The following is a 27,074-nucleotide window of genomic DNA, read 5'->3' on the forward strand; positions in this document are numbered from 1 at the left end:
CTGGGCGCAGGCAGGGGTTGCTGGGGGTGCTGCGCCCCGACGATGCCCCTCTCGTCAGGGACGCGGGCGCCTGGGCCGGGCTCTCCCTGCTGGGGTGAGTCAGCCCACGGCACACGCGTTCTTCCTGTTGGGAGTGACTCAGGTGGAGCAACCCTGATAAAAACCACCCAAGAGGCAAAAAGCCATAGGAAACCATTCGCGAGCAGCCCCTGCGGCCGGGCCCTCGTGCTGCCGGCACACGCGATGGCCGGGTGCTGGCTGCCGGCCCTGTGCTGCCTGGCCGCGTCCCTCCTGCCCGCCGCCCGGAGCGCCAGCAGAGGAGAAGGTGAGGCCTGGGGACGGCCGGCTGCTCCCGCTCCCTGCCCTGCCATCCCGCTGCCAGCCCCGCTGCCTGCCCTGCCCCGTGACCGGGTGCTGCAGGGCCCTCTCCCCTCCCGCACCCGGGATTAGGTTGAGGCCTGCAGGTGCTTCTCCTTGCATTTCCTCCGGGGCTAAATATCCCGTGAGCATTCAGACTTTGTGGGGTTTTGTTTGCGTGCTGGCATCCCTTTTAAATAACGTGTTTACGTGCAATTGCTTTATTGCTTTCTGCATAAAGCCTTGCTGCTCTGGGTGGGAGCCTGCCCGCTGCGGCTCTGACCAAAACCCCCCCGCAAGACCGAGGAGGAGCCGGAGCCACCTGCGGTCCGCTTCGCTGTAGCAGTATCTGCAGTGTTTGTGTTTTGTGCGAGTCCATGGGGCTTACGAGGTGCCGGCGGTGTCCCGTGGGAGGCGGTGGGTCTCCCACAGCACACAGACCCATGGCGAGCTTCAGAAACCCAGAGGGTCCTCTCGCGTGTGCAACTGTAGCGGAGGGTGCAGCGCAGCGATGCTTAAGTGTGTTCAGCCCAGAGGTAATTCAGTGTCGGGGTTTCGGTCGCCTTGGCGTACAGGCTGGAGATGAGTGTATTTGGCCAAAATCGGGTTTTCACGTGTATTTTGTAAATACTGAATGATTTCAATTTTTTTTTTTTTTTTTTTGTCTGCAGTACTGGTGTTCTGAAACGCGCTCACTCGGCTTGAAGCTGGTCTTTTATCAGCTTTCCTTTTAAGCGCGGTGCAATGTGATAGGGGGGGAAAAGTGCTGAATAAGTGGTTTGGTTGTTTGTTTTAGAAACAAAAGACCTGATTTGCTTTTCATGCTACTCGGATAATTTTTACAGCAGCCTTAATTGCATGCAGGTTTTAAAATACTGTCTTCCCCCCCGCCACCCCCCACCCCTTCCTGGCAGCTTTCAGGCAGCTGCTGCTTTTCCGCAGACTCTTGAACTTACTTCTGCGCGTATGTGAAAGCGACAGCCGACAACCAGCCGCTCTTCTATGATGCAGCGGATTTTCTGCCTTGGTTCGGCGGTGTGGACTAGTCTCCCGTGCTGTTACTCCCCTGGTCCCGGCACTAGATGTGCGCTCGTAATTAGCGCACGTAACCCCGTTTTGCTTGCAAATGAGCTGCGTGGGTCAACCCGGGCTCGTGTGGGGTCCGGCCGAGCGGCAGAGCTCAGGGTGCTCCTGCCCTGGTGCGAGCGGAGCCTTGCCCGAGCCAGCGCGCATGCCACGGTGGTGTGTGCCTGCGTACGGTGGCTGAAGGCATCTCCCAGGGCTCGGGGAAGAGCTGGGCTGTGGAGGTCAGAGCTCCACTGTGCCAATGAGGTGTCTATCTCTGTGTAGCGGACAGGAGAAGACACCACATGGCAGCTTTTGGTTCCCGGTGTGTGGTCCCTGCTTGCTGGTGCTGGTGGAGCCCCAGGAGACACAGGCATCTCTTCCTGCAGCGAGAAAGCTGTGGGGTCGGGTGATGGGGAAACCCAGGAGCCAGGGCAGCAGATGGACAGCTTTCTGGGTCGCTGTCCCAAGGGCACGGAGCAGGGAAGGGCTTGTTTGTCGTGGAGGCTTCGTTGCATGGAAAGCTTTATTGATCCCTTGATGAAAGGAGCAGTCTTTGCAGACCAGCTCGTACGTACAGGGCTATCGGATCTGCTCCTCACAGACCCAGTGCCAACCTCGTTTTCTGGTTTTGTGAATGTGAGAAGACAATTTAAGAGGCCCAAGGCTGCCTGTCTCCTTCTCCAAGCCTTTCTGATGTGGGAATTTGTCTCAGCACAGCAAACAGTCATTTTTCATGCTTTATTCTGCTGGGCGGGAGCTGGGGGACTGATGCCCTGCTGGAGGTGTGCTGCGGACCTCCTTCATCCCGATGGAGCACTGAAGAAATCCAGCTCAAAGCTTCTTGTCTGTGGAGCCTGTTCTTCTCCACAGCTGTCTGAGAATGGGATGATCTTAGGGCATAGCCTTAGGGCACCTGGATACAAAAATCATCCTGTCCTCCGTTGGTCCTCATCTTCCAGTATCTCCTGGGTGCTCCATCTCGTTAGCAACTCCGGTGCCTCTCTTTTGGTAAAGATGAACCTGCCTGAGGCTTCAGGTTTCCAGGAGAAGACCAGCAACAGGAACAGCTACACTGATGAGTTGGTGGCACTAATCTGCAACAGCACCTTAAATGGCTTCGGATTAGGGAGAGCTGAATCCCTGCCAGGGCTGGAGAGCTGGCTCTTCACGTGCTGCAGCCTTAGGGCAAGACCTGAAGACAGGTTTTCGTTCCCTGGGGGAATGGTGTTCAAGCCTGTAATTTAGCAACCCAGTAAATCCTCCGGATTACGTAGATGTAGGGTGTTGCGTGGGTGGAGTTTAACTCGATGATTGCTATGGGTCCCTTCCAATTTGAGATATTCTAGCTCTAGTGTGGCGGGATGGGGAGTGGGATGGACCCCGAGCCGTCCCGCTGTGAAGGTGAGCCCAAATACCTTGAGAAAGTCCCACGCCGCTGCTCTGGGTGGGTTGTTTGTATTGTCTCTGCCTTTTGCTCACTGGTGATGTCCACCGAGGCTCTGGATGCTTTCTCATACCCTACGAGGCAGGGCTTCTGCACCCACAGCTCACCTCCCAGGCGGCTGGGGTGGCAGAAGACCACCTGCAGCGGGGCCTCGGTCTCCTGGCGACCAGGCTGCAAGGGAAGAGCCAAATTTGCTGGAGCTGGAAAAAAAAACCCCTCTCTGTTTGCTGGCGCATGAGGTCATCTCTCCTCTCGGCAGTGGGCTGGGCTGCCGCTTGCTGAGTGCCTTCGTCTGGTATGCGGGTGTCAGTGGGGTGTGCCGGGGTGGCGGTGCCCGGGTGTGAGCGCCGGGTGCTGCGTGCTTGGGTGGTGAGCGCAGGAGGCATCGCCTGGTCCAGGAACCACAGACGCAGAGGACAGGGACCTTGTATCCTCAGGCTAAGCTATGCCAGAAGAGCGCTGGGAAGGAGGAGCCTCCATGTGTATCAAGTACGACCTGCTGTCTGCATCCATGCTGCAGGTTTCTGCTTGCTTTTGGATTTCCTCCACCTCCCTGTGCTGTCAGAGGTGACCTGGGCTGGGGGCGGGCAGCTGGGGACCGTCTTTTGTGTCCCAAGGAAGTCAGCAGAGAGCATAGTTCCTTAGAGGGAGGTTGGGGATCCCGTGGCAGCATCGAGGTGGTTTGGAGCCGCTCGTCAGCACCCCTCCAGACCCTGCTTTTCCCCTCAGGGTATTTCTTTCTCCTGCCTGCCTTTGCCAGCCATTCTCTCAGTTGTGGCTGCTCGCCTCGGTGGCGCTGAGGAACTCGTCTGAAATAAAGGTCCTCAGGCTTAACCACTCTCGTACTGGCCACTGAGGGCTTGGCAAGCAGATGAGAGGTGGCTTCAAGAGAAGACCTGGGCAAGGCAATGAAGGGTGCTGGAGCAGGCATGTCTGGTGAGATATCTGCCAGTCTGCTCTCCAGCAGTCCCATCTGTCCTGGCTGTAGCAGGATGCAAAATCTCATGCCTGTCCTTCCTGGCATTTGCCATGCAGTGGCGTGGGCAGCTGTCGCTTTTCTTCCTGGCGAGAGTGGATGCGGGGCACGGTGTGGGCACTGGTGGCACAGGGGTGGCTGATGGATGCAGACACACGGGGGTAAGCGCAGAGACATGGGGACAGGGCTCATTATTAGCAGAGCAAGAAGGGGAGGTTTGCGTCGCCTGGGCTTGTTCCTTGGCCATCAGGGTGGGCTTACAGCTTCGTAGCTGGTGTCCTCATCTCTAAGCGTCATTTAAGATGTCTACCTTCTCTCCCCAGTCTGCGACTGCAACGGGATGTCCAGGCAGTGCGTCTTCGACTGGCACCTCCTGAGGGAGACGGGGAACGGGTACCGCTGCCTCGGCTGCCTGGGCAACACGGAGGGCGTCCACTGCGAGCGCTGCAAGGAGGGCTTCTTCCGCCAGCGGGAGGAGGACTGCTGCCTGCCCTGCCGCTGCCACCCCCAGGGTATGTGATCACTGGCTGGGAGGGGACAGGATTGGGTCAAGGGTGTACCGAGGCTTCAAGTGCCTGCTCTGTACGTCTCCCTAGGCCCTGCTGAGCACACGGGCTAGGTCACGCTCCAAGTCCCTACATGCCAGACCAGAGCATTGCAGGAGGAGATAGGAGCCAGCTTGGCTCCGGGTGGGGTTGTCTGGGGAGGTGCCAGAGCCCCTGTGCTGTGTTCCTGCACCATAAGTCACAGGAGCTCCTCCTCCCCCTGGGTGCTTCACTGCTGGGTGCTGGGAGTTCCAAACCTCTCAGCAGCTCCAGGCTGCAGCCAGGCTTCAAGACCCACCTGCCCCCCAGAATAATCACAGGCTCACAGAAAGATTTGTGTTGGAACGGACCTTCAAAGATCACCTAGTCCAATCCCCTTGCCATGGGCAGGGACATCTTCCAGTATTTCCGTTGCTGAGAGCCCCAGCCAGCCTCACCTTGAACACTTCCAAAGATGGGGCATCCACCACTTCTCTGGGTGACCTGTTCCAGTGTCCCACCAACCTCACTGTAAAACGTTTCTTCCTTATGTCCACTGTAAACCTCCTCTCTTTCAGTTTAAAATGTGGGCCCCTTGTTCTGATGCTACAGGCCCTGGTAAAAAGTCTCTCTGTCTTTGTACCATCTCCCCTCCCGAGATACAATGCTGTGAACTCAGAATTATCCTTTCACTTTTATGACACAATTGAAAGTCTTTGTGAAGCTTGCCTTTATATATTGAGCCCTGTTTATATATTGAAGGCCTTTAATAAGGTGTCCCCAGAGCCTTCTCTTCTCCAGACTGAACAACCTCAACTCTGTCAAGCTTTCTCCGTAGCAGAGGTGCGCCAGCCCTCTGACCATTTTCATGGCCCCCTCTGGACATGCTCCAACAGATCCATGTCTTGTGCTGGGGACCCCAGAGCTGGATGCAGTGCTCCAGCTGGGTCTCACGAGAGCAGAGTAGAGGGGGAACATTACCCTCCTTGACCCGCTTGCCATGCTGCTGGTGATGCACCCAGGACACGATTGGCTTTCTGGGCTGTGAGCGCGCATTGCCAGCTCATGTCCGACTTTTCACCAGTACTCCCAAGTCCTCCACAGAGCTGCTCTCCATCCATCCATCCATCCATCCATCCATCCATCCATCCATCCATCCATCCCCCAGTCTGTAATGATATTGGGGATTGCCCTGACCCAGGTGCAGGACCTTGCACTTGACCTTATTGAACTTCATGAGGTTCACATGGGCCCACTCCTCCAGCCTGTCGAGGTCCCCCTGGATGGCATCTCTTCCCTCCAACATCTCCACCAACAATCCCTGCCTCACTGAGAGGGACCCTGCTCCGCTCTGCCCTGAGTTTGGCAGGTGGCCATGAACCCGTTGATGCCTGCCAGGAGCTGCCTGTGGGGAGCTGCTTGCCCCTCCCAGCTGCCATCCCTATCTCCAGAACAGAGGCCAAACCCCAATGCAGGGAGCGGTGGCTTTTGCTGGCTTTGTGAGTCAGGCTGATGCTTCCTGGGTGTTGTAATGTTTGGCGGGTTCTGCAAAGGCTTTTAATTGCCTTGTAAAAGCGAAAGAATAATTCCTGAGTTCATGGTGTTGTGCCTCAGGAAGGGAGGCAGTGCAAAGTGCCGCGGTGCTTGGGAAGGGACTTCAGCCTCTCCAGCTCCTCCAGTGGCTTTTTGCAGGCTGCAGGGCTATGAGATGGGATTTCTACCTCTGGGGTGTTTTCCATGGGTCTTGTGGTGGTTACACAGTAGATGTGATGGCTCCTTCATCCTCACCAGGTTTCAGTTTGCTCTGCACGTAGGTAGCTCGTACCTATAGGATCCTTGTAGAGGGACCAAAATCAAGTTCTACCCATGTATACTAGCAGAGGGTCTGGCAAAGAAGAAGAAAATGCTCTGCTTGGTTTGCATGCTCTGGAGTCCGTCTTATGGTAGGGAAGAGGATCCTTGTCCTGGGCATCTGGTCAATGCCGGATGGGATTTATCTCTTCCACGTCTCCTGCATCAGTCAGGGAAGCTGGAGCCGCTTTAACATCCAGACCTGGTGTCTCATCCCTGTGCTGGGTGCCTGTCACTGCACCTGGGTTGCTGCTGCGATGACGGTGCGGTGCTTTGCTCCCTGTTCAACCAGCAGCATGGCCAGGACGGTGTGGGAAGGCGCCCATCCAAACCTCTCCTTCTCCTCGTTCTGCAGGTGCCCTCAGCCCACAGTGCGACAGTGGCGGCCGGTGCAGCTGCAAACCTGGCGTGATGGGCAAGAAGTGCGACCAGTGCCAGCCGGGCTTTGAGTCCCTCTCCGAGGCTGGGTGCCGGAGGAGCGGACAGTAAGTGCTGGTGACCATGGATGGCATGGGGACAGCTGGAGGGCCAGCCTCCAGAGCTCTCCCAGCTGCTGTGGAGGGCCTGTGCTGGCTGAAAACACCCCGTGCAAGGGCAGAGGTGGTTTGATTCGCGGCAGCACACCGGTAGTCTTAAGCTAACCTCGCTGGGAGAGAGCAGGCTTGAGTGGGGCTGGACGTCCATCCCACCCTGCAGAGCTCGCTGTCACGCAATAGTGTCAAAAGCTGACCTTAGCCATGCTCCGAGGTGTTTGCTTTATAATCCAGAAGGTGCCAGATAACAGCTGGGCTAGCTGATGTGATATAAAACCTGCCCGTGCATGGGTCTGCCTGGTGTCGGTGCCACTTGCAGATGTGCATGCAAAAACATACCCCTTCCTTTGCATGAAGCCCTGTTTAAACACCTTTTGAAGCATTTCTGGTTTGGCTTCCCCAGCTCCTCGTCTTCCTTGCTTCACCCTGCTGTTTCTCCTCCGGGGCCCCCAGCGTGCGAAGGGTGGCTGCCTGCAGCCGTGCTGCCATGCCTGGCCTCCTGCCTGAGCCTCCCTGGCTGTTGCTGCCTGTTGGAGCTCCGCCAGGGTCTATTAGACTCAGCCAGGGTTTATCAAGCTCAGCAGAGCTTCGCTTTGCTCTTGTAGGTGGGCCTGGTGCTCCGGGGTGTCCTGGGGCGGTGGCGTTGGGCATTGTCTCAGCCCAGCATCCATACTGCTGCAGGTGGATTACTTGGAGAAATGGCTCTGCTGATTATTTTTCCCCTTCTAGCATGGGACTGGTAGCTGGGGGGTGTGTGGGGGTGTTTCTCTGCTGTCTTGTAAAGCAGCTGGGGGCACTGAACTCCCAGGCTGAGCTGGAACTCCAGGTAGAGGTTCCCACTGTCCCTGTTGCAGGAGTGCGCGATGCGAGTGTGACCCAGCTGGCAGCACGGGGGGCTGCCTCTCCGGCCGCTGCGTCTGCAAGGCGAGTGCTACCGGAGAGCGCTGCGAGAGGTGGGTGCCAGGAGGACTTGCCGGACCCCTGGGTGGCATGTCCTCCATCTCCCTGACAATTGCATCCCTGGCAGTTGCCCACCTTGCCATCCTAGCCTGGCGATGACCTTGAACCATGGCGACAGCTGTGTTGCATGGCTGTCATTAGAGGGCTGATTGTGCTGGCCATGAACAGGAGAAAACAGACTCGAACATTGTCACCTTCTTATGTTTTCCCAGGTGCAAGCGACACTTCTATAACTTGGACGCCAGAAACCCCACGGGATGCTCTCCCTGCTTTTGCTATGGGCACTCATCGGTGTGTGTCAGTGCGGACAACCACAGCATCTACAACATCACCTCCACCTTCCAGCAAGGTGAAGCCCAAGCAGGACATCCCTATGGCTCCTGAGGGTGTTTGCCATCCCTTCTCTTTAATGTGCTGAAGGCCAGTTTGCAGCCTTGCTGGGAGTCCCTGTGCTTTGACGGGTGGGATGGCCTGATCCTAGGCAGAAGTAGGGTGCGAGAGCAAGCGTAGACTTGCTTCATCATGTCTTTCCTGCCAGTTTGGAGGAAACCTCTATGCCTGGCTTATTATCAGCACAGGGATATCTGTGCTGCCTCCTCGGAGGTCAAGGGGTAGGAAGCTGGAGGGTTTTGATAAGACACAGCTTGAGAAAGTTGCTGGAGTCCTGAAAATGCCTTCCCTGTCCCCACTGACTGCGCCTCGTTGGTGCTCCAGGTGCCGAAGACTGGCGAGGTGTCCATGAAAGCGGCTCCTCAGCCCAGCTCCAGTGGTCCCCGCGCCATCAGGATGCCTTCATAACGGCGAGGAGATCGGAGCCGATATACTTCGTGGCACCTGGTAGGTGTGATGTTGGTGAGGGGGAGAGGTGATGGTGTCTCCTTTGCTTGATCTGATCCCATGAACCAGGCCTTTAGGAGGAAGGCAAGACTTTAAGCCTTTAATTTTCTCCCTTCCTTCCCTTTCTAGCAAAATTTCTCGGGAACCAGCAGCTGAGCTATGGCCAGACGCTCTCCTTCGATTACCGCCTGGACCGAGGGGGACGCCAGCCATCTCCTCACGACGTGGTCCTGGAAGGAGATGGCCTGAGGGTCACTGCCCCCTTCTTGCCCCAGGGGAAGGTCCTGCCCTGTGGTGTTAGCCAGACATACACGTTCAGGTAAAGGGGGATGCCGGGGCGTTTGGGGCAGGGTGAGCAAGAAAGGCTGTGGCTTCAAGGAGCTCCTGGATTCAGCTGTGATCCCTTGGAGGTGACAAATGGTTGCCTGGTTTGGGCTGGATGCAACTCAGGTGCTTCTCTCCTGGATGAGAATGTGACCTTGTGGAGAGGAGCGGTAGGAAATCTGGCTTGAGGGTGGGATGGGTACTTTGCTCTGGGTTAGTCATGTGGGTGGAGGTTGTTCCCCAAAGCCTTGAGCTCAGGAAGGAGATGGGTGAGGGCTGCTGCGTTTTCTTGACGAGGCATCTCATTTTCTTGAAACCGGTTCCACTTCTCCCCCCTCCCACGGGCAGGTTGGACGAGCACCCAAGCAGCAAGTGGAGCCCGAGGCTGAATCACTTTGAATATCGGAGGCTGCTGGGAAATCTGACAGCTCTCTGGATCCGAGCCACCTTTGGGGAGTACAGTAAGTGGGGGAGAGCTGCAAGGGGGTAGCACAAGGTTGGCTTCTCCTCGTTGCTGGAGAAGCCAAGTCTCCAGATGGAGACACCTTTGCTAAAAGATATTAAAAATAATAATAATTTTAAAAAGCACCCTAAGATGGGCAAAATTAAATTATGAAGAGATTGAGCAGGTTGGTAGCAGTGGGGACAGCGAAGCCTTGGCTCCGGTCCATCTGCCCATGGGTGTTGTAATGAAACGTGGGACCTGTGCAGGTCCTGGGTCCAGGTGGAGCTGCTGGCCCCCGCGGGTGACCTGCTCTGTCTCTCTCCAGGCACCGGCTACATCGACAACGTCACCCTGGTGTCTGCGCAGCCAGTGGCCGGTGTCCCCGCTGCCTGGGTGGAGCGCTGCGAGTGCCCAGCGGGCTACCTGGGGCAGTTCTGCGAGAGGTGTGCCCCTGGCTACCGCAGAGATGCTCCCGGCCTGGGGCCGTTCAGCACCTGTGTGCCGTGCAATTGCCAGGGGGGAGGAATTTGTGACCCTGACTCCGGTAAGAAAAGCCACGACGTTGTGCTCGTAGGGCTGATGGGATGGCAGGGCAGCTGCCTGCGCCCTGGGAACTGAGCCCCAGGGGAGCGTGGGGGACACTGAGTGAGACGAGATCCCTGGCTCGGGGGGCTGGAGTGCAGGGAACGTCTGGAATGAGGGTAAAACTCCTCAAAGCCCAGAAACGCTGTGGCCAAATATACAGGAAAGATGCACTGGGATCAAATTGGGCTTAGGTGATCCTCAATGGAGAGAGTAAAAAGCAGCTGCTACTGCTTGAATAGCATTACAAATTTTTCTTCTGACTTTTTATTTTAAAAGTAATTGTGCTGTCAGTAGATATCAGGGATGTAAACATGTTTTACTACCTGTCTTGTTAAAATACCCCACAGTGTTGCCAAGTAAAGTCAAAGTAACGCAAAGTTAAGCTGTCGCTGTTTTCCAAGTCTGAATTGGAAATGAATTTCAAATATGTGAGCATTAATCAGGAGGCACAAAAGGCAACGTGTGGCTCCTCGAGAGCTTTATGAGCTTTGAAAAGCGAGCTCCAGCCACCTTTGGGTGGTGACGGCGGGCCTCCATGCTGTGGGGTGGGCTCCTCCATGGGACTCTCGCTGGGCTCCCATTGCAGGAGCAGGTCACGGTCCTTCCCGCATGGTGACGGACTGATGGGCAGAGAAATGAAGCGTGTACGGGCAGGTGTGGGGATCGCGAGGGCTCCGGTGGAGGATGCTGGCCCATGGGTGCTTGTGCTGCAGCGAGTGGCCAGGAGGTGGAGCGGTGGAGGTACCCCACCGGGGGTGACAGCAAACTGCCCTAAGCCCTTTCCTTCCTCCTTCAGGTGAATGCTACTCGGGAGACGAAAACGTGGGCAATAGTGTCAGCTGCCCCTTCGGCTTCTACCGAGACCCCCTACCGCCGCATGGCTGCAGGCCATGCCCCTGCAGCAACGGCCAAGGCTGTTTGGTGGTGCTGGGTGGCCAGGAGGTCATCTGTGACCGCTGCCCTCTTGGAGCTGATGGTAATGCCCTTCTCCAGGCAGCTTCTGCTCTGCTTTTCTCCAGAGCTTCTACCCGCTGTACAGGGAGATGCGGGCAGCAGTGGGCCAGGGTGCTTGGAGCCAGCCGGATCATCCCATCTTCTCAGCCTGGCTTGCCTATGGGGCGTTTCAGCTCCAAGGACTGTGTAAACGCCCATTGCCCTGCCCCGGGAAAGGTTCTTATCTAAACAGATAACATGGATGGAATAAGGATGTGTGGAGAGGGAGGGGAAAAGAAAAACAGGAAAAAACCCACCAAATAGGAAACGACTTGCCCGAGGTCAGTTGTTGCACCCAGCTTTCAAGAGCCTGCCTGCTGCATTGTGTATTGGCCGTGGTGGCTAGGAGAGTGGGGATGCTGTTGTGCCAACCCTGACGGGGCTGAACTCCCCCATTTCTGTGGGACAGAAGCAGCGAGGCAGCCTCTGCCTGCTGGGCAAGAGCTTGAGCTTCTCCTCATCTCTCCTTTCCCAGGGGACAACTGCGAGTACTGTGCCGACGGCTATTTTGGAGACCCAGCGGCTTCCCGGCCCTGCCAGCCATGCCACTGCAATGGCAACGTGGAACCCAACGCCGTGGGCAACTGCGACCGCCGGACAGGCGAGTGCCTCAAGTGCATCTACAACACTGCCGGCTTCTACTGCGACCGCTGCAAAGATGGCTTCTTCGGGAACCCCCTGGCCCCCGATCCGGCCGACAAGTGCAGGGGTGAGAACTGGGCACTGTTTGAGCTGGGGATGAGTAAGAAAATCCATGCAGGTGCTTGGGTGGGAAGGTTGATGCTGCAAAAGCCAAGGCTGGAAACTGGGGAGCGGAGGGCAGGAAGCAGAGCACTGGGCTAAATGGTGGGAGGAAAGCAGAGGGTAGAGGGTGGACGGAAGGATGTGCTGAGACTTGCGGTGGGGACAGGCGCTTTTGAACCTGTGCCACTCCGACCCACAGCCTGCGCCTGTGACTCGGCTGGTGCCGAGCCCCTGAAGTGTGGGAGTGATGGGAGCTGCATCTGCAAGCCTGGCTTCGAGGGTCCCAACTGTGAAGAAAGTGAGTGCCCGGCTTGCTACGGCCAGGTGAAAGCCCAGGTGAGCATCTCTGCCAGCCCCGGGGCCCCTGAGCAGCAAGGCGGGGAGAGACACATACATTTACCATCAAGCACCTCCTCCTGGCATCCTCAACTATCTCCTAGTGTGAATCAAGTGATTTTGCAGGCTGTGCCTGAAACTTGGGTTTGTACCTGATTCAGCCAATAAAAAAACAGTGACCTAGAACTGCTGGCCTGCCATGCCCCATCTGAAAACCAGCCCTTGCTTTGCTCTCCATCCTCTGGTTGGACCCGGTTCCCACCCTGGCCTTTCCACCATGGGCTCAGTGTCCTGCTGGCTGATGGCCTGCTCTGCTGTGGTTGCAGGTGGACCTGTACATGCAGCAGCTGGTGGAGCTCGAGCTGCTGTTCTCAGAGGTGCAAGCTGGCGGTGGGGCCGAGAGCCAGGAGCTGGAGGGGAGGATGCAGCTGGCCGAGGAGATGCTGCGGGCTATCCTCGGGGAAGCCCTGAGCCTGCAAGGTACCACCCGCCTGCTGCCCTTGGATGGGGAGGATTTTTCTCAGCGATGAGTTTCTCTTCAGCCTCTCGCTTTTCTTCTCCCCAGCCTCTGACAGGTCTCTGGAAAGCCGGGTGGCCAGGATGAAGGGGCAAGTGTCCAGCTCTCAGAGCCACTTGAGCGAGATCAAGGCAACGGTGGAGAGGCTGAGGTCTCTTGGGAGACAGTACGAGAGGCAGGTGCAGGACACCCGGCAGCTGCTGGAGAGAGCCAGGCTGGACCTGGACCGCAGCACAGCTGCTCTGCGTCGGGTGGTAAGAACATCCTTGGGTGACGGTCTCTTAGTCTAGACCAGGGCTGGAAAAAAAAATACATGGGGAGAGAAGAATTTAACATATTCAGTTGTTACATTCATTTTTGACTGCAGAAGATATTCTGGTGGCTGGTTCTGTAGGGCTGGGACGTGGAGAGGTGCTGGCAGGGGTCTTTGGGGGCCTGTGGATATTTAATGTGCTGCAGTGGCCTCTTCTACTGCTGAATTGGACGGAGGGGCAGGGGAGAGCACTCATGCTTCTCTTCCTCCTCAGACCATTCCTGTTTCAAACCTTCCCGGGGGCTCAAATCAGTTCTTGATGCTGGCCCAGGAAGCTCTGAGACTGGCCAACAGGTGAGTTGCTCCTGCGGGGAGGGGGGCTGAGATCTTGCTGGGTGCCCAGAAGGTCCCTTTCTGGGGGTTCTTCCCTTGCTGTCAGGCTGCAGCTGCCACAACCTCTCTGCTAGTCCTGGAGCAAGGGATGATGTGTCTGCTGGGCTGACTTCGCTGCCCTACAGAGCTGTCCTCGGTTGCCTTAGAGGGTGGTGCTGGGTGTATTTTTAGAAGTATCTTTGGGGTCAGAGTTTGGTCTGAGGATGTCTGGTTGGAACAGGCAGGACCTGCCTTCCCCCTGGTGCTCCTCTACCCTTAGGAGATGCAGGAGGGACAAGCGAAATATGACTCCTCTTCTCAAACATGTTGTGTGTCCTGGGAAGGTCTGGTCCAGCACCACTGAATACAACAGTAAAGGAAGTTGGTGGAGGAAGCTCAGGTGGGAAACCTTTCTGACCAGCCCCTTCCTGTGCTTTGCAGCCATGCACAGGCCGCCAACACCATTGAGCAAGCTGTGAAGGCTGCACGGGAGGACGCGCAGCAAGCGCTGGAGCTGGTGCGTGCAGCCGCCGGTGGAGAGGAGGCTGCCTCCGGCTCCCTGCGAGGGCTGCTTGGGAAGTGAGTGGCTGCTGCGTGTCCCGGAGGGACCTGGGAGGGAGGAAGGGGGTGGCCAAGTGTCCATGCCTCCTCTCCTGTCTCCCCAGCGGAGCTGCAGAAACATGCGGTTGGAGGCAGGGCAGGCAGGCACTTGCCTGGATTTCGGTTGCTGGCACGTCTGAGTGGTGGAGGTGGAGGGTTGGCAGCTCTGCGGAGCATCTGCTTCCCATCCCACAGACCGTGATGGTCCCCGGGGGCATGGCCACAGCTGGGGAAGGGGTTTAATGCCGTGTGTGTGAACAGGCTCATGGGGGTGACTCTGCGCCCAGTTGCAAATCTGGGCTAGGTTTAGCCCAAGGGTAGATTTATCCCCACGTTGTCTGGTTGGGGTGGTGCCTCTCCAGAGCCCACCACGGTGCTGGGACTTTGCACACCAGTGGTGGGGTGTGAGCAAAATGGCCCTGAATGAAGTTAATGGGGAATGAAGCTGAATGGGGATGTGCAGGAGGGAACATCCAGTGGCAGGGATTAGCAGAGCCACTGCAGAGCCCGTGAAGGTTCAGCTGGTGTGAAACACCTTTGGATTTTGGAGCATGAGTGAGTAGCCAGCAGATGTCCCGCTGGGCGGAGGGGCTGGGATGAGGGGGTTGTTTGCAATTAGCTTTTCCAACATGATAAATCTGTGTGGGGCCCTGGAGAGGACTCGGGGAACGTGAACAAGTCAATGCAGGAGGCAGCATCAATGCTGTGGTGGGGTTTGGCAGCTTGGCTGGTACTGTGCTCTTCAACCTTGCATCCATGCAGGTATGAGGAGCTGAAGTCACTGGTTGGAGGCCTGAAGGCTGATGCTGATGGGATGGCCTCCAAAGCAGACAGGGCTTATCAGGGCAGCCTTGTGCTCCTCAAATCCCTGTCCCGCTTGACGAAGACCGACATCAGCTCCTTTGAGGTGAGGGCTTTGTGCCTGCGGGACCAGGAAATCCCCTTTTGCTCTCCCCTACACCCTTCCTGCCAGCAGGTCAGCCCTTCCCAGGGCTCTGGCTCCACTGGGGAGCCATCAGATATGCATCCTCCCATCCTTTTGCCAGCCATAGGCACAAGGAGCAAGAGAGAAGCATCCGTTGCTTCTTGCTGTAGTTCCTGGGGAGACGTTGGGACCCCCAGGCAGTCATCGCATCTCTGTGTTTCAGGGGGAAGCAACCCGGCTGAGGCAGGACGCCAGCGCTCTCCTGAGCCTGGTGGACACCTACATGGCACAGTACAGGCAGCTGCAGAGCCGCACGGGGCGCTGGGAGGAAGAAATCAAGCAGCTGCTGCGGAGGGGAGAGGGCGAGAGAGCGGTAAGAGGTTGGCTGGGGGTCTGCGGCTTGAGTCCTCTTCAGCGTGAGTTGGAGCCCTGGTGGGATGCCTGTGGCACCACCGCTACTACGTGCTGTCCTGGCCTGTTTGCCTTCCTCAGAAACACCGACACTCGGGCTTGTTCTTCTGGAGCCAGTGGGAGACCTCAGCGTTTGAGTGGAGCTGCTGGTGCAGGGTCTCACCCCCGCACCTCCTCCATGTGCTCCATGTGAGGCAGGTTGAAGACATGTTTCTGGAAGGATTAGAGCTAAGATGACTCATGATTACCGGAGCTGGTTGAGGGACTGTCTGGTGTTCCCATATTGCGTCCTTCATCTGCCTATTGTGTCCCTTTGGTCTGTCACAGACGCTGACGCAGCTGCTGTCCCGAGCCAACCTTGCCAGGAGCACAGCCCTGCAAGCCGTGAGTGCTGGCAACGCCACCTTCTACGAGGTGGAACAGATCCTGAAGAGCCTCCGGGGTAATGTCTTAGAAACCCTTCTTTTCCCCTGCCTTGTGGGATCTCACAAAGGTGGCGCAGCTTCATTTCCACATGCATTTCTTTCAGAGTTTAACCTGCAAGCAGATGACAAGAGAAGGGAAGCTGAAGATGCCATGAGGAGGCTACCGATTATCAGCAGCATGGTCGCAAGTGCCAGGGAGAAGACAGACCGAGCTGAAGCCATCCTGGGAAGTGCTGCTTCTGAATCCAAGGCGGCCAGCAGCGCAGCAGGGGAAGCAAAGGAGATCACCATGGGGATCCAGCAGGTGAGGGCAAGCCCTGGTGCTATTGTTGGCAGAAAAGGGTTTGGAAGGGAAAATTATGGAAGAACAGGAGAGGGTTGGCAACTCCAATGGGTCTTCATAGTAGACCTGATGTGTTGCCTTTTGGGCCTGAAGCATTGACTTTTTGGCTGACGTTTGTCTGTAGTGGATCCTGCAGGGATAGCAGAGTTGTCTGTAGATGGTGGGTGCACAGGGGTCTCTGCAGGCATTTTTGTCCAGTGAGGGTCTCTGTGGCATCTGTCTGTAGCCACCTTTTGGTAACCAAGGGGATTTTTCACTTCCACAGTCTAAATTGCTGGCAGGCTTGTGAGCTCCCAGATTTGGTGTTGGTGGGTTCGACCCCCAGACTGTATGTTGTAATTCCCAAGGGATTCACTGATGTCTGCAGGAGGGATTGAGCTGTAATCATAGAAACAACTCTCTGGAGCAACGGGTGGGAGCACATGAAGGACACAGGAAAGACTGCGATAATTTTGGGTCCCTGTAGAAGGAAGCAGTTTCCACCAGCTCCGTGCCCCAGTGCACCCAGACCGATTTCAGCCACGGTCTGCCCTTCTGAAAGTCCCTTTGCATTCCCTAGGAGATCACACAGCTGAAGGTGGAAGCCAACAAGACAGCTGATAGTGTCCTGGCCCTGGAGAAAGCTGTGGCCACCCTGCAGCGTGAGGCCAAGGAAGTGGATGGCAAATTTGAGAGGAAGCTCTCAGAGGTTGAGGCGGATGCTGCTGTGATACAGGAGGTGGGTCCCCATCTCCCTCACCTTGCCCCTTGCCCTGTTGATGTTTGGGCAAGACTTTGCTTACAGCTGCCACCTTGCCTTTTAGACAGCGCAGGAAGCTCAGAGGGTCCACGCTAAAGCTGGCCAGGCAGGGGTGGTCGTGCAGGAGACGTTGAGCACCTTGGAAGAGCTGCTGCGTCTGATGAGTAGGTTTTGAGCTGCTGCTGTAGGGTGTGGATGGAGACAGGTCCCCACTGGGGTCTTGGTGGGGAGTTGTGCGGGATGATGTCTGTAAACAGGCTGGGCAGCGGGATGGAGATGAAGTATCTAGAAAGATCTAATCTAATCAAATCCTCAGCCCCCATCCATGGTTCCCTCTTTCTTGTTTTCCTCCTGTGCACCAGACCAGCCTGGTGCTGTGGATGAGGATGGCCTGAAGCAGCTTGAGATGAATTTTAGCAAAGCCAAAACCAGAAGCAAACAGCTGAAGGAGGAGATGTCGGAGCTGGAGCAGACAGCCGAGTCGCAGAAGGTCCAGATGCAGAAGCTGGAAAGCAGCATTGACAAGATCCTGGCAGATATTAAGAACCTGGAGGATATCCAGAGGAGTCTTCCTCCGGGCTGTTACAACACAAAAGCCATTGAATTGCCGTGAGTGAACTCTGGAAAGGCTGTGGCACCTGCCAGGCTGTGAAGGCAGGAGAGCCTGGTCCAGCTGCCCTCCCCAAACCCGGCAGGACCGGCTGCATTTGATTGTGTTGAACTGACCCTTACCTTCAAGTTCAGTGTGGCGGCTGAAGTTAGCATTGTCACGCTGACCCTGGAGAGTCCCTGATTTTTCAAAGTGGTCTGTCCCTCGGTCACGGGAGGAAGGAGGAGCCTGGTTGAGTGAAGGTGCTACTGGCTGAGGAACAGCCCGTTCCTACCATGTTTCTCTGAGGTGCAGGTGGGGTTTGCTTGGTGTCAACCTTGGGAATTTGCACAGTTCAGAGCCTGAACTTCGCAGCTGAGAGGTTCTCCATCCCCTGTGGATCCCCTCTCCTGGTCTGGCACACACAGAAGGATGGAGAGTCTCTGTCCTTACTTTTGACACTGCCACCACCGCCTCCTACTCATGTTCTCCGTGGGGTCTTCCTCACCTTCAGTAGCTCAGGATGCAGCTCAGGGAGGAAGTGCCAGCTACCTTTGAGCTCAGCGTGCTGTGCTGGGTGGAGGAAGAAGGGGGTCCCAGGCTGCCTGGGTAGCAGAGCAGGAGAGAACTGCTGGGGCTTCTCAAATGGAAAGTCTTTTCTGCTCCACCTGCTCCCTTCAGCCAGGAGGAGAGGACCCCCTTTTTTCCTCCCACACTTCTTTATATGTCCTGAAACCCCTGAGGGATGGCTTTCTTGTTAAAGCTCCTCCTGGGCAAGCACAGGTCCCTCTACCATCCTCTTACATGGCCAAGCACAACCTTTCCTTCCAAGACCAGCTAGCGCGGTACCAGGCAGCTTCCTGGGTCTCCTAGAGCCTGGGAGAAGCAAGGTGGTGTCCCCTCTGCACAAGCACTCAGGAGACCCTGCAGCACTTGTCACAGGAATGAGGGCTTTCTCCAGGGACTTGCAGCCACAAGCTCTCATGTCTGAGAGCCTGGTCCCGTACTGCTGGAGTGCCAGTGTCCTGATTTGATCCATTTAAAAATATTGACGATGTCTTGAATGAGTCTCCACCTCTCATTTGGTGCTGCCCAGTTCCCCCTCCATCCCTCCCTCCCACGTGGTCCTAGATGTTTCTCGGAGGCTCAAGTAGTTGTCTGCAGGGTTTCCCACTGCAAATCTGAGCAGAGCTTGGAGGAGTTGAGGACTATGGTGTTTGCTTCACCCACCCATGGCTCTCCTGTGGGCCCAGCTCCGCTCTGACACCGCTCCCAGCTTCCCTTAGATGCCATTTCAGGGGGGAAAAAAAGAGCTAGCAGGTGCTGGAAGTCAACTCTGCTGAAGCTCCCCAACCTGCACGGTGGTGAAAGAGGAGGTCCTGGACGGAGGAGGACACTATGGGGGACCTGCTCACCCCTCGTTAGCTCTGGTTATCTGATAAAGCGGCAGCGATGCTTTTGCTCGATAAGGATATTCCAAGTACTAAGTCTGCCTTACACTTTTATTTAAGCAAGATGTATTCTTGCCTCTGGCTTGTCCTCCTTCTCCCGTTGTACAGCATAGGGACAGGTATTATGGACCTGACTTTATTTTTCCACAAGTTGCATTTTCTGAAAAGGAGGACATCAATAAATAAGGAATACTTTTGTCTGGATCTTGCTGACTGGTTTATTTTCTCCAGCTCCCTCTTTCCCGTGAGTTTGGCCATCGGTTCTCCTGGCAGTGCAGCCGCTTGCGCTCTTTGTGACGATTCAGTCTTGGGGCTGTTTTGAAATGACACCAGTAACATCTATGTTCTGTTTTGTTTTGTTTATTACATAATTTAAACATTTTGCTGATAAAGTTTTTTTGTCAATGACCGTTCTTTTCCATACAGCAACAGAAGAAAAAAAAAATTAGGCTCCAAAACTTTTGACAAAGGTGAAATCAGTGGCATGGCAACTTCAACCCCTTTCCCTCCCCCCCATTATTTTTTTTGTTTCCAAAAGGCGTTTGAAGTTCACTTATCTTTCAGCAAATTGCACTGTTTAAAAGTGGAGGTTCAAAGACCAAAACCCACAGGCTTCCTCCCACCCTCCCCTGCACCCTGGAAACCCCGGTCCTCACCTCCCCGGCAGTCTCATGGCTCTTCAGGGATTATTAGTATTTTTTTTCCTATACCCACCCAAAGACGTTTTCCAAACCAGTCCCAGAGCTGAGCAACCTGTTACAAACCCCCTGTCCCACCCCCCCGTGCTGTGAGTTTTACTGAGCGGATACACGAAGGCGCAGGTAAGACAGAATATACTCATCGTCCGTACCACGAAACTACGTCTCTAAGGCATGCCGTCCTAACCGCGATGGGGTGGGAAGCCGTCTGGCTTCCCCCGCGTCCCATCTCATATACCTGAGGGAGGGAGGATCGGGGACAGCTCTCGGACACGCTGCCCGCCTGCCTTCTCCACCTCCTTTGTTTTCTTTCCCTGTGTCTTTTCCTCAGTTAAAACCTACTGTCCTTCCTCACCCTTCAAAGAAGCATCGCTTCCCCAGGAGGGTAAAATCCCTCCCTGTGTGTGTTTTGGAGGCTGATTGCTACCATTGCTTCTTGTCCTCTGGCTTGGAGCTAAGAAACATGGGTGACATCTGGCAGGACAGGAGACTGCTATCTGAAATAACTTCTGTGTTGGGCTGGAGAGGGAGGAGAGGTTGAAACACATGAACACGTGAGGACAATGGGTGGAGAGGAGTCTAGCTACTGGCTTACTTACGTTGGGTGTCTCATGGATGAGGTGTCCCACCACAGGCACCTGCCCGCCCAGCGTGTTAGCTAAGGAGCTCAGTAGAATGTTGGTGAGCAGCTCGAACTGGCTGAAGACCTCCCTGGAGAAGAGGTGTCCCTTCACTCCCAGTCTCGCACGCTCTCCCTACCCTCTCTGCTTTGGCATTTCTGTATCTCCTCACCCCACGGGATCCTGTCTGGAGATACCAGAGGTGGTGCTGAGGGATTCAGCTGCCGAATTTACCACAGTTCCTGAACAAGCCTCTCCATGCAGAGGGAAATCCCTGGCAAGGAAAGACCTCTTCTGGCCTATGGGCAGGTGACATCACTTCTGTCTCTCTTGCTTTCCCTTCTGTGAAGGGCTGTGCCCTCCTTGAGAAGTCGTTAGCTATGGCCCACAAACCCCTGCCCGCCACAAGGAGCCTGTGGCTGTAGGCTACCTTGTTTTGTCCAAAGCTGCTTGCTGTTACAGAGCTGCCAGCAGCATCCAGCAGGCCATCAAACTTTGTGAGATGTGAGCTCCCACTTTTGGAGCTTACATTAGAGGAGCTTGTGACCCTTCATAGACATTTAAGGAGGGAGAAAAAAAAAAAAAGGTAATTTCAGATGTTTCCCTGCAACACCCTGAAGGACTCTCAGCCTTTGGGTGTCCCATCACTACACCGTCGCTTGCTGGGGACCAGCATGAGCAGTGGCTGTGCCTTGGTGGGGGCTTCTAGGCTCAGCCTAGTTAGCCCAAATTCATGGGAAGTGGGCAGATGCCCAGGAGCTACAGGCAGCAGGGCTACACCCAAAGCGATACAAGGTTAGATGGAGCAGAGGGAGAGGAAAAGGTGAGGAGTAAAGTAGGACTGTACCTTCCTCCTTGTGGCTGTGACCTTTCCCAGGTGCTGTGCAGGGTCCTTGCACCCTAGGGATGCTCAGCAGGACAATGGCCCACTTCAGCAACTTTCGTCTCCACGAGACTTAAATAATTTTCTTTTTCTACGTATTACCTGCCCCGGTTTTAAAGCAAATGTCTCCCCTAGGCTCCTTCCCCGGCACCTGACGACACGTCACAGGCAGGAGAGCAGGAGCCTGGCATGTCCCAAGGGAAGTGTAAAGTAGCCACAGCCGGTTTGGGAGGGGGAAAGTATCATGCATTTAATAAACTCTTCAAGGAGAGGAAGAGGGGAGGAGCAGAGGGAGAAAGGGGAAGTTTACAGACAGAAATGGAGATCCGGAGGCCAGAGGATGGGGATGGACCCAGCCCCCACAAAGATCAGCCAGGGTTGGGGCGAATTCTCACTAAAGAACCATCAACCTAACTCTGACAAAAACCACCACTAAACCATATCACCCCAACTCCACTTGCCTAGGGGGTGGGTTGGATTGACTTGCAGCCAAGGAAAGGTGAGACATGGCATCCCCCCCTAGTAATGCTTTGGCAGCGATGCTTGCCAAGGCCCCTGCTCCCCCTCAGAAATGCTTGCCATGACTTTTCAGGGCCAGGAGGAGAGTTTTGTTAGCTGAGTTGTCCTCCTGCTGGCCTGAGGAGGTTTACCTGCCGTGGGGCACCAATCCAGTTGGGTTACAACTACCCGCTGCCAACCAGGATTCCTCTGGTCATCGTGTTGAGAGGTCGAAAGGGCTCGCACTAAAACTATTTAAGAAAAAAGAGTCCACCTAGATTTATTGAGCTTAAGTACCGTAAGATGATGCAGAAGAGGAAGCCCCTGCTCTGAGCATGCTGGGAGGACGGACCGGGGGGGGCCATTTCCCAGTGACATGCTGGGAGGGGGGTGCCGGAGCTGCCTCCCCTCGAGCGCACCGAGCACATCGCTCTTTACCGGTCCCCTCTGCCTCCCCGCCTATGAGGGGGAGGGTGGTTCCCTGAAAAAAGAGACCAAACCGTTCCCCTCGGGGCCGTGCCGCAGTTCCCTGGACATTGCTGCACGATGGAGCGCTGGCGCCGGGGGTGAGAGACAGACATGGGCAGGAGGCCGTGGGGTGGGGAGAGAGATGGAGACACGGACTGAGAGAGAGAGAGAAAAGAGTGATGGAGAGCTGTAGGCAGGCGGGACATGAGGGCTGTCTCGCTGCAAGACCTCTGGCGCTTAGCCAGAGGCGTTGATGTAGAGCTGGCTCTTGAGGATGTAGTCGATGACGGGCTGGCAGAGGTAATCCACGACGTGTCCGTCCCCATGCTGCAGGGCCAGTCTGGGGGCACAGGGGGAGAGAAGGGGTCAGAGCCCGCTTGTCGGGGTCGGGGGTCACCTTGGTGTCCCTACAAATGGAGGGGTGTGTTGGGGACACCCCTCTCCCCGCCCCCTAGCAGGAGTCCCCCTGCATCACCCACCTGCTTTTGGTGGAGCTGACAACCGACATGGGGTGGTTTGAGTCGTCCTTCACCACTAGGATGTTGTTCTGCAGGGGAAGGAGGAAGAGAGGAGTGAAGGGATGGCCTGAAAGCGTGTCTGCCCTGCCAGCCTTGGGGATCTGCTGCATGGTGGCCCCATGACCATCCCACCTAGAAGCTGAGAGTATTTGGCCTGGAGAAACTTTGTGCCCTGTGGCGTAGGGGCTCCCCTGGGAGCTGTGGGACTTCTGGCAGCCTTCCCTGGCCACATGTGCATCCACTTACTTTGTACTTGCGAAGTATGGAGGAATGGTTCATGATCCGGTCAGGGTCTGCTCCATCCCGGGGCACCACCACGATCCCAAACTCCCCAACAATCACCTCCATCTAGGAGCAACCCAAAACGGAGAGAGCTTTATAACCACCCCATGCAAAACCTGACACTCTCTGCCGACCCCCCCGTACCATGAAAAGCTGGACCATGGTCTGGGTGGAGCCAGAAAGTGAATTTGAGTGTATCTCAACAGCCTTTGGCAGAAACTTGGAATTATCAAGGCGTGGTGAGTGGTCTACAGTGGATGAAATAAAAAGGTTAGGCTTTTGGGAGGACTTGTTGTGGTAGAAGGAGGGTGGAAGCAGAAGCAGATGCCTGACGTGACCTCTGCCTTGCTGTAAGGCTTTGAGAAGGATGGATGTGTTGGACCTGACAGATGTCTTGTAGGGTTGATCTTCCACGGTTGTTTGCACCAAGGCTGGTGGCCAAGTTTGCCACCACATGGGCCATCGGTCCCACTGCTCACAGCCACCTCAGATGAGACAAACCAGGCTCATCCAAAAGAGCTCTGGGTCAGCAAATTCAGGCAGCAGGAGCCCGGGAGGTGGTGCTGGTGCAGAATGCCTCCTCTGCCTGTGCTTTTACATCCAATTTCTGCATCGTTTGTGCTGGCCTTCAAGACTTGCCTCATCTCAGACTTTGCAGCCTTTCAGAGGAGATATCTGCCAGCTAATTGTTTTAAAAAACTTAGGATTGAAGACGTGGTAACTGATTTTAGAAATGGTTGAGAGGCTCAAGGAGGAGGGGGGCTGTGTTGATTGCCTGATTTCAGCAAAGAGCCAGGTGAGCTCCCGCGGCCAGCACCGCTCTGACTGCCGGGAGCAGCGTGCAGGTCAGTAACCCAGCCCTTCTCGAGGGCTGGTGTCCCCCTGTGAAAATGTGGCTTCCTCGGTCAGGCACCGCAGTGTCCAGCATGCCGGGTGTCCTGCTGCAGTCCTTCACTAACGGCGGGGCACAGAGAGGCGGGCAGTGGGTTTTGTCTGTTTGAGTTGTGGCAGTGAAGGTGCTGGGATGGGATAGTGTCAGCTGTGAGCTGGCGACAGGCATCACCTGGCTGAGGAATCAAGATGGTTTTACTTCTTGGTCTTTGTAAAGATGGGTACTTGGGTACCCCACGTTGCTGGAAAAGTCTTTTGTTAAGTGAAAGCTGTTGATTTGACTGTAAATGTGTTTAATTTCTAATGTTTGGCCAACTTTAGTAAATATTTCCTACCGCTACACCTCACTCTGCTGCGACTGTCACCTACTTGATGCTGCCTCCTTCCAAGGGACAAGGAGTGGGAGCGCAGCCTTTGGAAATCCCTTGGAACGGGGTTACCCTGTGTGACTTCTGCGTGAATGGTGGGTGGGAGCAGGGCTTGGGTCTGTGGAAGGGGAGCCTGGGCAGGGTGGGTGACTTGGGAGCAGAAGACCCCATCCCTCAGGCTGCCCACGTGTAGGGAAAGTGAGGGTCAGGGTTGGGATGGAGGAGGCAGTGGGGGATGGTGGGCACAGCTCCTGCCATCCCAAGGGACTTGTGGCTCCCAGGAGCGCTGGGTGTGGGAAGCAGAGGAGGAGGAAGGGAGCCCAGGGAAGAGGAGCATGGAGAGGTGCCCAGTGGTGGTGACTCACGTCTGCCTCGTTCCAGAGACCAGGGATGCAGAAGGACTCCAGCAGGTCACTGCCGCAGAGCAGTAAGATGCGCAGCTCTGAAGAAAAGAAGAAGAGAAGCTCAGAGGTGAGAGCAAATGGGGCAGGCAATGCTTCCCCCCCCACCCCTCCCAGCCCCCCGCCATCCCATTGCACTGCTCCTATTCTGCACAGACCTCCCCCACCAAAACAAGTCCTGCTAAAGATCCCATATTCCTTCTCACATCCCTACTGGTGCCAAACATCAAATACCCCTTAGCCTGCTTTATTTCAGCTCCCCTCCCATGTGGCTGGGTTGTCATCAGCACTGCTACGTGCTGTTCAACTGCAGCTGTGCTCCAGCCCTGCAGGTGGTGTATCCCCAGCGAAGGGAGTCGTTTCTCCGTGCTATGGGCACCCACAATCGCTTCAAGGTCTCCTGCAGGGGCTCCAGCCACGGGGCAAAGGGGAGAGCCTGGGGGACTGCGCAGAGCCCTGGGCTGGGCGCAGCTGTGTTTGCTTTAGCAAAGCAACAGAGGTTTTCCTTGCTCATCTTGGAGGACTTCCATGTCCTCCCTTTTTCTCCTCACGTTGGGACTGGTGCTTACTGACAGCCTGCTTGGAGGGTTGGCTTTGCTGCTCAGCAAGAAAGTGGTGCTGTGGGAAGGAGCTTTCTGCTCTGTCAGGCCTGTAAAGACTAATTTATTTGCACAAGCAGCAGAGGAGAGCCATAAACTCGCCTGCAGGGGTGGGGAGAGGCAGCTGCATGGGAAGGTGGCTCCCCGGTTGGCATTTCCAGGTGGCCAAAGCCAGGTGCCGGTGCCAGGCTGGGTGTTGTACCAGGCTGGGTGTGAGATAGATAGACGGTGAAACGGGTCTGAAAAATAGCAGCGGGCTCGCTGTGCAGAGCGCTGGGTGATGTGCGGTGGTGCTGTGTGTGGCAGCCCAATGGGTCTAAAACCCTACAAGGCTTTGGAGAAAGGGGCACGGTGGCTGGTCGGGCACCTGAACCCCCTCCTGCTGCTGCGCGCAAAGCTCTGCAGGGCTGCAGGCAACGCGAGTGTGGGGGTGACACCACCATGGCAGGGCAAGTTCCAGGGCACTCGGGGTGATTTTCAAAGCATGATGCCATGGCAGGGCCGGGTCTCCACTTCTCAGTCCCTTATTTCAGGCTGCTTGTCTGCCAAGGGGAATGGGCTCAGGCCAGTTTAGTGGTGCTCCTGTTTCACCCCTGATCTCCGAGAGCTGGCACGGGGGTGAGATGATCCTGCATCCTTCACTCGCCACGGGACCTGTCGTGCAGCTGCTCCCGAGCCACCTCAGCGCCGGCCCAGAGGGGCCGGAGCAACACGGAGGGGGCTGCGTACTCACCGATCTCCTCGTATCTCATCACTGTCCCCAAGTTGGCATTTTCATCTGGGGAAGGGAAGCAAAACAGAGATGCTGGTGCCCAGCCTGGGAGAGGGGACTGGGAGAAAGTTTGGGGGCTGGCGCCGGAGCCGAGGTGACGCTGGGGCTTTCCTCTACTTACCCACAAAGGTGAAGCGCTCCATTGGTGGGCGAACGCAGCAAATCCGGCTCAGGCTTTCTCCCACCTTCCCCAGGATCTTTGCTAAAGGCGAAGAAGGAGGAAAATTAATAGGAGAGAGGCTGCGCAAGCAACCCACGTGACTGCTTCGGCCACCCCGGTCCTGCGAAGGGCTCCTGTATCTGAGTGCAAGAACCACTCTCTACATCTCCCTACTGCTGCCTCTTGTGGTCTTCAACTCCCAAGAGCACCACGCTGTGCCTTGAAGGGACCAGCTGGACAGCTAAAATCACTAAAAAAAAAAATAACAATCACAAGATGTTTGTTTTTATGGGATTTAAGTAATCCGCACTCGTCTCCCCAGCTAATACCTCCGTGTCCCACATCCTGATGGCTTGTGTGGGATCCAGCTGCACCACTTCTCCTGCCAGCTCATCCCTCGCACACACCCCACAGGTACCAGATACCCTTTCTCTTAGCTGCTCTCACTGCCTGGACATCGTCCAGCTGAAGTCCAGTGTGATTTCGCTGACATTTTAATGTGCTCTTGGTTCCCCTCGCTGTGGCGGATGCTACTCCTGCTCCCCTCCCTGGCATCGGATCCCCTGGGCTTGGTGTGTGGAGCCTGACAAGCAGTCCTGGCCCAAAAATAAGATGATGGAGCACCATTCCTAACACTCAGCGGTCGCGGCTGTGAGGTGAGGGGTGGGTGGTCATCTCCCTCGTCCCTACCCTGCTGCTGCCTACCCGCGGTGGGCTTGTTGGAGACGTTGTTGTTGTTCTGGTAGATGGTCTGCGAGGACTCATTCTGGGGCTGGCCGATCACGGGGGTGATGGAGGGGGTGTTGACGTTGGAGAGGATGCAGCCAGTCACTCTCTGCAAGGAGAAAGAGAAGTAGCTGGACCAGTGCCTTCACCACAGTTGCCTCCCAAAACCTTTACAACCCCCGTATCAAGACTTGGTGTCTCAGGCTGAAGGCTATCTTCAGTGACAGGCACATCCAGGCTCGCATTGGGATCCCTGGTCCCAGCCGACCTCAACGGATGGGCCTGGGGCTAGCAGGACTCCATGGATAACAACTTACAATTAAGGCTGGGGACTGTGGGATTAAATTTTTGTGGGGACTCATGAGGCTGGCAGGGCTGCAGCCATGCTACCAGCAGGCAGGCATCGCCCCCGTCTCCTGGGGTGCTCATCAATTCTGATGAGTAAATGAAAATACAGCAGCTGATGAATTAGTGGTGCAAAGCCAGGAGTTTACACCCTACCCCGGGAGCAGACATGCTCTCATCTCCTCCCCCAGGCCCTGCAGGAGAAGCACGGCATCCCCAGGGGCTCCCTAGCTTCACCACCAT

General features: G+C 56.0%; 2 protein-coding genes across 2 annotated transcripts in view; one reads left to right on the forward strand and one right to left on the reverse strand.

Moving 5' to 3' along the window:
- The first annotated feature begins 243 nt into the window (after positions 1–243).
- LAMC2 (laminin subunit gamma 2) lies at positions 244–17,333 on the forward strand. Its single transcript, XM_063345181.1, has 23 exons — positions 244–325; positions 4,169–4,357; positions 6,576–6,705; positions 7,608–7,706; positions 7,926–8,062; positions 8,428–8,550; positions 8,680–8,869; positions 9,223–9,335; positions 9,645–9,863; positions 10,701–10,880; positions 11,373–11,606; positions 11,841–11,977; positions 12,304–12,457; positions 12,543–12,748; positions 13,022–13,101; positions 13,561–13,698; positions 14,482–14,626; positions 14,868–15,017; positions 15,383–15,497; positions 15,585–15,784; positions 16,383–16,541; positions 16,627–16,726; positions 16,925–17,333. The coding sequence occupies exons 1-23, from the start codon at positions 244–246 to the stop codon at positions 17,173–17,175; spliced, it is 3,531 nt and encodes a 1,176-aa protein (XP_063201251.1). The 3' UTR covers positions 17,176–17,333.
- Positions 17,334–18,995: 1,662 nt separating this feature from the next.
- Positions 18,996–27,074, reverse strand: part of NMNAT2 (nicotinamide nucleotide adenylyltransferase 2) — a 29,623-nt gene continuing 21,544 nt past the window's right edge. Inside the window, exons 5-11 of the mRNA XM_063345182.1 lie at positions 26,466–26,595; positions 25,722–25,802; positions 25,562–25,606; positions 24,194–24,270; positions 22,534–22,635; positions 22,249–22,316; positions 18,996–22,109 (exon numbers count right to left, since the gene is read on the reverse strand). Coding sequence (XP_063201252.1) covers positions 22,007–22,109; positions 22,249–22,316; positions 22,534–22,635; positions 24,194–24,270; positions 25,562–25,606; positions 25,722–25,802; positions 26,466–26,595 — 606 coding nt within the window. The 3' untranslated portion in view covers positions 18,996–22,006. The remainder of the gene's footprint in view (positions 22,110–22,248; positions 22,317–22,533; positions 22,636–24,193; positions 24,271–25,561; positions 25,607–25,721; positions 25,803–26,465; positions 26,596–27,074) is intronic.

Source organism: Chroicocephalus ridibundus, chromosome 8 (genome assembly GCF_963924245.1).
Source record: "Chroicocephalus ridibundus chromosome 8, bChrRid1.1, whole genome shotgun sequence".
In the NCBI taxonomy this organism is placed as follows: domain Eukaryota; kingdom Metazoa; phylum Chordata; class Aves; order Charadriiformes; family Laridae; genus Chroicocephalus; species Chroicocephalus ridibundus.

Excerpts from the sequence above, each read along its gene's own strand:
- LAMC2 (XM_063345181.1), top strand. The coding sequence starts at position 244 with ATGGCCGGGTGCTGGCTGCCGGCCCTGTGCTGCCTGGCCGCGTCCCTC. Across the intron at positions 8,063-8,427 it reads CACCTCCACCTTCCAGCAAG|GTGCCGAAGACTGGCGAGGT; the intron begins GTGAAGCCCAAG and ends TTGGTGCTCCAG. Across the intron at positions 9,336-9,644 it reads AGCCACCTTTGGGGAGTACA|GCACCGGCTACATCGACAAC; the intron begins GTAAGTGGGGGA and ends GTCTCTCTCCAG.